This window comes from Primulina huaijiensis, chromosome 1 (assembly GCF_012295235.1).
Source record: "Primulina huaijiensis isolate GDHJ02 chromosome 1, ASM1229523v2, whole genome shotgun sequence".
NCBI classification, from domain to species: domain Eukaryota; kingdom Viridiplantae; phylum Streptophyta; class Magnoliopsida; order Lamiales; family Gesneriaceae; genus Primulina; species Primulina huaijiensis.
The window spans coordinates 9,399,495-9,408,277 of NC_133306.1; the positions used below are offsets into that span (position 1 = coordinate 9,399,495).

The following is an 8,783-nucleotide window of genomic DNA, read 5'->3' on the forward strand; positions in this document are numbered from 1 at the left end:
CGATTTCGTCCCCGAAATCACAGGCAATCAAATCATATCAATAAGACGGTATAACAAAAATTGAATAACAACTCACATCAATGAAATAAGTCTGGGAATCGCTGTCGCATATCTGACTCAGTCTCCCAGGTAGCTTCTTTTCGACACCTGACGACTTTACTGTACTTTCAACAGCAGAATAGTCTTCGTTCTAAATTATCTTTCTTTCATGGATTTCTGATTCCAATCTCGAATAATAATTCAAGAAGTATAATATCATAATACAACTCGAAGTAACTCTGATAGAATCAATCTCAAAATACTGGCTATACAATATCCGTATATACCAATCAACAGCTCATGATAAATCAACACCATCATCTCCTATCAAATCTGTTAATCCCAGTCAATGTTATATTCAATCTTCGGCCTCAAATACCAACATTCATCGTCTGACGTGGCATATTTAGTCTGTCTATTCTGAGCTGTCTTCATTTTCTCCTTAATCAGCTTCACTTTCTTTGTCATATCTCTGATCCTATCAGGTCCAATCTCAGGTACCTCAGAGATATTATCTCCATATGAAGGAAATCTGCATTTCTCACTGTACAATGCCTCGAATGAAGCTATCTTAATGCTCATCTGATAGCTATTGTTGTACGATAATTCTCAAAGTGACAATGAATCTTGTCAACTAGTGCTAAAATCAAGCACTACAACTTCACGGACATCAACCAGGGTCTGGATCATTCGTTCTGCCTATCCGTCAATCTGTAAATGATATGTGAAAAAGCTTGTTGTATACTCTGCCAAAAGTACGAAATCAACTAAAAATCACGGTCTGATATAATCAATTTTGGCGCTCTGTGCACTCTGACTACTTTTCTTACATAAATCTCTGTCATCTGGTCATGTCTGTACGTCATCTTGTACAAAATAACATATGCAGATTTGAGCCATCTGTCAATCACAATCACATCGCATCACAGTCTTGGAAAGATTTCGGTAGTTTCGTCACAAAATCTATAGAAATGTACTCCCATTTCCATTCAGGAATAGACAAGCTCTGTAATAGATCTTACGGTTTCTATCTTTCTGTCTTCATCTGTCGGCAATTCAGACATTTCAGTACAAACTTTGCCACAATTGATCTCATCTGTTTCCCTAAAATCTGTCGTTTCAAGTCATCAAACATTTTTCTATCATCAGAATACATGTTGAATTAAAGATTGTGCACTTCTGACAATACATGTCGTTTCAAATCCGAAAAATCTGGCACTACAAATCGGTTATTTATATGCAATACAGTATCACATACCTGATATCTGATTGATACTCTGCTCTAATCATCGAAATCAAGTTCTGAACATTCTGATCAAATTTCTGAACTGCTTTAATTCGCAAAATCCGCTCTGATTTAACTCGCACCGTATAGAGTCCCAACGATATGTAATCTGTATCAAATACTGATTAAAAAGATAACAAGCCTCAAGCAGAATCAATACAACAATCGTATATAATATCCTGCTAAATTTATGCAACCACGAATTTCTGACACCGATGTCGTTCTCAGCCAACTGATCACGGCCTCAACTTTGCTAAAATCAATCGGTATACTATCTTCGGATATCAACTATCCTGAATACAATCTATCTCAATCAAGATGCACATCTCAACAATTTCTGTATACACATCTCAGTTCTCAGAATATTCAATGCAATTTTTCACATATTCTATTCAGTCAGGCATATGCTTCGAATATATCCGAATATCATAGATAAAACAAGCATCAAATTATCAAAATACTTCTAAACATAAGGTTCATCAACCCATAAACATAACTGAAGTATCTCAAAGAGAAACACTCAATTAGATGTAACTCTCGGCCAGTACTCTTCTAACTGATCTTTCAATTCAATCAGTGTCCTCCTGTACAGAGTTCTTGAACTAAGAACAGTACCTGGTATCGAGTCAAGGCTGGAATCAATCTTCCTGACATAAGGCAAACCCGGAATCTCATCTGGGAAGACTTTAGCAACTCTCCTGCCACTGGCAAATCAGTCAACGATACGCTCAATTTCAGTAAATCAACTGAATCTATAAGGAATCACTCCGTTCCTTTCGATAATCATCGAGTCATGAACATCACATATATCAAAGGTATTCTAAATCTTGAATCCTTATCGTACCATGTTCATTCTTCGGCCATTTCAGGTCCGAATCTTACCATTTACTGGAATAGTATGTGATAGCTTTGTACTTAGTCAACATATCAGTATCAATAATGCGGTCAGAATTAGACAACACCAGTACAATACAAGCTAACTCAATCTCATTCTCATCCTACTGTAGTATACGATGTTTCACAGAATTCACTGATATCAAACTTTTCCCCAAAAGGTAAAGAGATAATTACTACAGTAAATACAGACCCAACAGATAAAGCATATATCAATGCAATACATTCAGAAATCATGTATAGGATGTATTAGTGTCTCTCAATATATACACAAAATAATCACCAAAGAACAGTTACCTGCCACTATATCATCAAGTGCATCCTAGGTCTGTTCCTCGGTCACTACAATCACTCTAGTTTCCTTCTGGCCTTGGTTGTGACTGAGTAGAGGGTGGTTGGAATGAGTGAACTACAACTGATGGTCTATCAGTCCTAGTCACTGATCCAGATGATTCTGCTCCCTGAGATCTTCGGAAACCTCTCTGTGGACAAACTCTAGCAAAGTGTCCTGACTGTCGACAGATGTTACAACTACCATACACTCCTTGGCATTGCTCTATAGGATGTCTTCCTCCACAGGTTCTACAATAACCCCGGTATTACTCTGGCTAGAACTACTGGAGCTAGATGAATCGCTCCCTAACTTCTTAAACTATTTCTTTCGAGCTTTCAACTGTTCTTTCTTCCTACTACTGCTACTACAAGTCTCCAATCTCGGAGGGGATTGCAAGAATTGAATTTGAGGTTGTTGCTGTTTCTGGGGTTGAATCACATACAACCTTCCTCGTTGTCAAATCGAACTTGCCTCAGATCTCTTTGCTCTATTCAAGACATCAGCAAAATGATGGGGTCGCTCCATATTTACCAATGCAAATATCTCAGGATTCAATCCATTGATGAACTGATCAGCTACAGCTTCATCATTCCCAGCTACGTAGGGAGCAAAATGTAATAAAGTAGAGAATTTAGCAACATATTCTTCCATGTTTAGTTGACCCTGTTTCAAATTTTTAAACTCTACCTTCTTGTCCTCTCGGTACGAAACTGGGAAAAACCTTCGATAGAATTCAGCTCTGAAGATTTTCCACGTAATCACTGTACCATGCTGTTCTAAGGCTTCCTTAGTTGCGATCCACCAACTCTTCGCGACCTCTTGTAATTGGTGCCCAATCTGTTTAACTCTCCGTTCATCTGGGTAATCAAGTGAATCAAACAATATGTCTATATCATCTAGCCAATTCTCACAATCATCAGACGTCTCAGTACCCTTCAGAATCGGCGGTTAGAATGACTGAAACCTCTTCACCATTGTTTCCATCGGAGTTTCTGACACATCCATCTGTTAGTCACAATACTACCTCGTTCTGGAATTTTTCGAGGAGGTATATCTGATTACCAAAAAAATTAGTAACTAAATACAACAAACCTGTTTCAGTCCTCCTCTGATCATTTTACTGCTGCTCAAGAATCGGTTCTGATTCATACTTAATAATACACATTACCAAATCAAATCAGATAATCAGGTAAACATGTATTTCAAAGCAGTAAAACATAATTCCATGCTAGCATATAAAAGCAGGAAAGAAAACTCAATCTACCCCGCTCATTTTCTTCTATCTCAGTCTAAAGAACCTACAGTTCTAGACCTACAGCTCTGTTCTAGTTCAATCTCAGGAACTTACTGCTCTGATACCACCTGCTGTGGGGACCCGGACGCTAATTCATTTCTTAATCGTCTTTGGGAATAATTGTATCAATTAAGATAAATAGGGTCTAAATTTTTTTTTTTAAATACAAATGCGGAAACGTAATGTAAATCACTCTGAGATACATATTAAACATAAACGTATAAGTCTTGTACTGTCTACAATAAATCGACTAGGTTCAACTACATATCAGTGCTGAATCCTAATCTACTTCTGAGCCCGGATCTCCACATTAATCTTGAATCTCTCCTCTTCTTCATGACGCTGATCCTGTCCCACCTGTTGTCATGCACACATACAAACACAACAACAGCCGGATAACTCCGGTGAGAATTATATTCCCAGTATAAACCAAGTATACATGCATTTCATATAACAGGGATAAAAGCATGAAACAGATATTCATAACATGTATCACCATCAGAAACCTGAATCAATATCAAACTATAAATCATACTCTGAACATGTACCACAATTAGGAACATGAATCAGCATCAACCAATAAATCACACTCTGTGACTCTTAGACTCAAACTTGACTCATTCCTAATCTAGGGATCCCGATCTGAATAAGAACTTAACACCCATCTACTCTCCCGATCGCGGTAGTGGTAAGTCCTCATTCACGGACTTTGTCCCTCTCTATATCGAATTTCGGCGATAGGAGTCGCTCTTCTCCTAAATAACATCGATACGACCAACCGTCCGTTGTCTTGGCATCTCCGCCAATGACTAGGCATATCCGCCCTGGCATGTCCTGCCACTGACTAGGCATATCCTGCCCAAGACTCGTCACAACACATGCTAGACAATAAATCAATAGCCTAAGCATAACAGTCTCCTTAATTGCAAATATCAATGCAATAAAATAAAGTATGTGATTTAGGAAAACTCAAGTCAAATCTAACTCGGGTTGTGCAATCCCGAATCAACATTGATTTATACCTTTGTCCTCTCGGTCTGACGAAGTCGAAGTCTCTAATTCAAATCTGTCCATACTTAATCTGGTAATGACAATACCGAATAGACACAATATCAATATACAACTCAATTCAAATCAATACTGGATAAAATCAAAACTAAATCAAATTATGTTTCAACGGCATAATTGCACAATTTTAATATACCCAGCAATACAATTCAACAGATATCAATTCCCACAATTCATAGTCAATAATACTACAAATCTGATATCAAATCTCAATCACATCTACTCAACTCAGCCCCGATCTGTTCTGATCAACACTCAAATCAAAACATAACCTAATCAATGTCAACTATACAACGATACAATCTCAATCAATAGCGCATTTGATTAATATCAATCTACTGATGTTTCGACGGCATAAAAATACAATCTCAATAACCCCATCAATCTCAACATCACAGGTATAATAACACGGCTCATAATCAATATCAGTACAACTCATAGTCTCAACAATAACCGAACATAATCTCAAATATGTACAATCTCGATCATATTAGTTCTGAAAATCATAACAATTGCATAAACAGTTTGTTCTTCGATCTGACTCCGATTATACGATGTCTACCATGTCAAGAACACTATATATCAATTATATCTGATTCTGGCAATATGATAATTTCAAATCGTATAAAAAACGTAAGAAACTTACGTTCAGGTGAAGCTCTCGTCGATAGAAACTCAGTACTGAAGTCAGAGTCCAATTCTAACGGTCGGATCTTTCGTAAATCACAAATCTACGAGATAAAAGGAGTAAGGATTTCTACAAAACTTTCCTCGATTCATGCTTCCGTTTTGAGGGAAATGAAGGCTTGATACATATATATACTCTGCATGTTAAGGACCAAATGGCTTCATCAGGTGCAACACGTCTCGCGCATATGCGCGTCCCACTCCGGCGCATAAGCGCGAGACATTCTGTCTCGGCGCCTAGCTTCTCAGCAACTCGCGCATATGCGCGCCCTCACTCCGCGCATATGCGCGAGAATCTCTGTTCTCACACAAAGGCTGCTCCAACGCTCGCGCATATGCCCGCCCCTGAGCCGCGCATGTGCGCCTAAATCTCTGTCTCGGAACTTTGGCAATCTACCAGCTCGCGCATATGCGCATCCCTCATCCGCGCATGTGCGCAACATTCTCTGGACTCGGCACTTCTGGCATTCTACCTCTCGCCCACGAGATGTTCTGTCTCGCGGCTGCTGCTCCGCGCATATGCGCGACACTCCTCGGCGCATGTGCGCGCACTTCTCTGCCTGTCCACTCATGTACATGCATTACTAATCAAATTCATTCTAATGCACTTTAATTCCCGATATCTTCATTAATCACAATTCTGCCAATTCATTCAGGATTAAGTACAGGGATATAATCTCGGGCATTACACTACCCCTTGAATAATAATCCTTTTTGCGGCGAAAATGTCTTTTAAATCTTTTCATGTTGAAGCTTAAGGAATTACTATTATTAATTTCCCAAAGTTAAATGAAGATTCCGTGTTGAACTTAAGAATTTCTCGAAAACTTGCATTTTAACCCTTCAATTTTTTTCGAAATTTGCATTCTAGTCCCCAAATTTTTGGATAATTGCGATTTGGCCCTTATATTTTTTAAAATTTTCAATTTAGTCCTTTAAAATTTTTAAAGTTACGTTTTAAACCCTTCAAATTTTGAAATTCTCCCAAACTCCTTAATTATGATTTTTCTTTAATTTTAGCCCTAATCATTTTTTTTGGAATTATGTCATCATTTACAAAAATTAAGGCACAAAATACGTACAATTTTCTATGGTTTCTAAAATCATATCTTAAATTCCAACTAAGGTAGAACATGCAACCTAATTTCTACTAGGTTAAATCGTGTTCCCAATTCCATTATAATAACCAATTTAACATTTCATGCAATAAAGGCAATATAAAAATTTTAAATGACTAGGTTACCAGTGATAAGAGTAGTGTCTGGTTCCCCTTCAACTTCGTCTGCATTCATGGCATAAGCTCGCCCAATGATGGGTGCATTCTTTTTCAGACAATCAACAGCTTTGTGCCCTTCTTCCTTGCATATGAAGCACTTAATAATACCCCACACACATGGTCCATGGTGTAGTCAATTGCACTTATGGCATGGTTGTCCTTCTGCCGTCTTTGGTGCTGCAGGTGGTGGCTTTGACGGTGCTTGCTTCTTGACTTGACCTTGGCGTTTTTGAGGCCCTTGAGGTCTAGGAGGACACGTATATGGCTTCTTATTTGGTTGATTGTGGTTCTGATGTTGCTGCCTCTTGCGCTGTAACTCAAACTCGATGTCCTTCAAGGATTGCTCATACTGGAATGCATAAGTGACTGCAGTGGCATAATCCGAAGGACGCAGCATCATAACATTATTCCGTATGGTAGGTCGTTGACCATCCTTGAAGTGTCTAAGCTTTTCTTCGGCATCCCTGTCAATAAGGGGTACAAAGTGACAACCCCTATCAAATTTCTTCACAAATTCAGCAACAGTAGCGTCTCCCTGACGGAGAGTCATAAATTTCCTTTTTAATCGGCTTCTAACATTAGCAGTAAAATATTTCTCGTAGAATATAGTTTTGAATTGAGCCCAAGTAAGTGTGGCAAGGTTAACACCCTGCTCGGCTCCTTCCCACCATAAAGAAGCGTCATCCCTAAACAGATAAGTAGTACACCTCACACGGTCAGCATCTCCCATATCCAGAAAGCAAAAGTGTACATTGAGTGAACGAATCCAAACCTCAGCAGAAAAAAGATCGGTAGTGCCAAAAAATTCCTTCGGCCCTAGCCTCCGGAGCTGATCATATATATCATGTTGTGGCCTCGGTGCCTGTTGCATCTGCTATAACTGCTGCTGCAACTGTTGTTGCTGTAACTATTGCTGTTGTAACTGTTGCTCAAAGAGACAATCCATCCCCTCTAAATCACGAGTAGCAGCATCCCCTGGAGGAGGTGGTTGTGGTGGTGCATTCCCTTGATGATTCACGCTGTTTTCGGCTTGATTCTCATTAATAGGTGCACGTCTAGGAGGCATTCTATCTGAATGTTTTCCAAATTCTAACGTAACTAACATGAACGTAAATCTAACTTCTCTAGCCATATGGCATATCCTTATTCATTTTAGCAATTCAAGCATGCAAAGCATAAATACTCAAAAAGCTAGTAAACATGTAACGTAAACATATTATTCATGTCATTATGGAGGTAACATCATATCAAATTATATAAAGCATGTAAAACTTAAAAATTGAGGCTTGGCGACTAATATTTCCGGCGCTGATGGTGGCACAACCCTTTACAGGACCTTTGTTCTGATACCAACTGAAACGTCTGCTTATTCGTTTTCTTAAAAAGTACTAGAAATTTTTTTTTCTCTTTAATCTCCGTAATTAAAAATATACATATATATAAATACTTTAAAATATCTTGTCACCATTTTAAAAATAAACATCCAAAGGAAAATATTTTAAAGCATCTGTCAAACATTTTACCAACCTAAAAACATTATTTGAAAAGTATAGCTCATACTATAACCTCTCAAAAACCAATCATAAACAAATTGTCGTAATAATATTCTTAACAAAATCATAATCATAAACTAGTGCGGAAAACTAGAGTCGGTCATCGGGTTATGTGCACCTTCAGTCCAGTCAGATCAACCATCAAGACCTCCACTAACATATTATAATAATCACCTGCATCCATCACACCTAGTGAGTCCAAAGACTCAACACACCATAATCTTGATAACAAGTAATACGTATAAAATCACATTCAACAGTGAAAAATACTTTTACTTAAAATAACATTTTCATGATAATGCATAAACTTTAAACCATAGACATTTTATAAACTTTTCATAAACATTTTCGTA

The 8,783-nt window shown here is 38.0% G+C and overlaps 1 protein-coding gene across 1 annotated transcript; it reads right to left on the bottom strand.

The window, feature by feature from the left end:
- Positions 1–3,008: 3,008 nt before the first annotated feature.
- Positions 3,009–3,701, bottom strand: LOC140971152 (uncharacterized). Its single transcript, XM_073433256.1, has 2 exons — positions 3,645–3,701; positions 3,009–3,485 (listed from the first exon to the last, which is right to left on the bottom strand). The coding sequence occupies exons 1-2, from the start codon at positions 3,699–3,701 to the stop codon at positions 3,009–3,011; spliced, it is 534 nt and encodes a 177-aa protein (XP_073289357.1).
- Between the last annotated feature and the right edge of the window lie 5,082 nt (positions 3,702–8,783).

Bases quoted from the DNA above. Each gene is read 5' to 3' on its own strand.
- LOC140971152 (XM_073433256.1), bottom strand. From the start codon at position 3,701: ATGAATCAGAACCGATTCTTGAGCAGCAGTAAAATGATCAGAGGAGGA. The intron at 3,486-3,644 runs GTTTGTTGTATT...CCGATTCTGAAG, and splicing joins TCAGAGGAGGACTGAAACAG to GGTACTGAGACGTCTGATGA.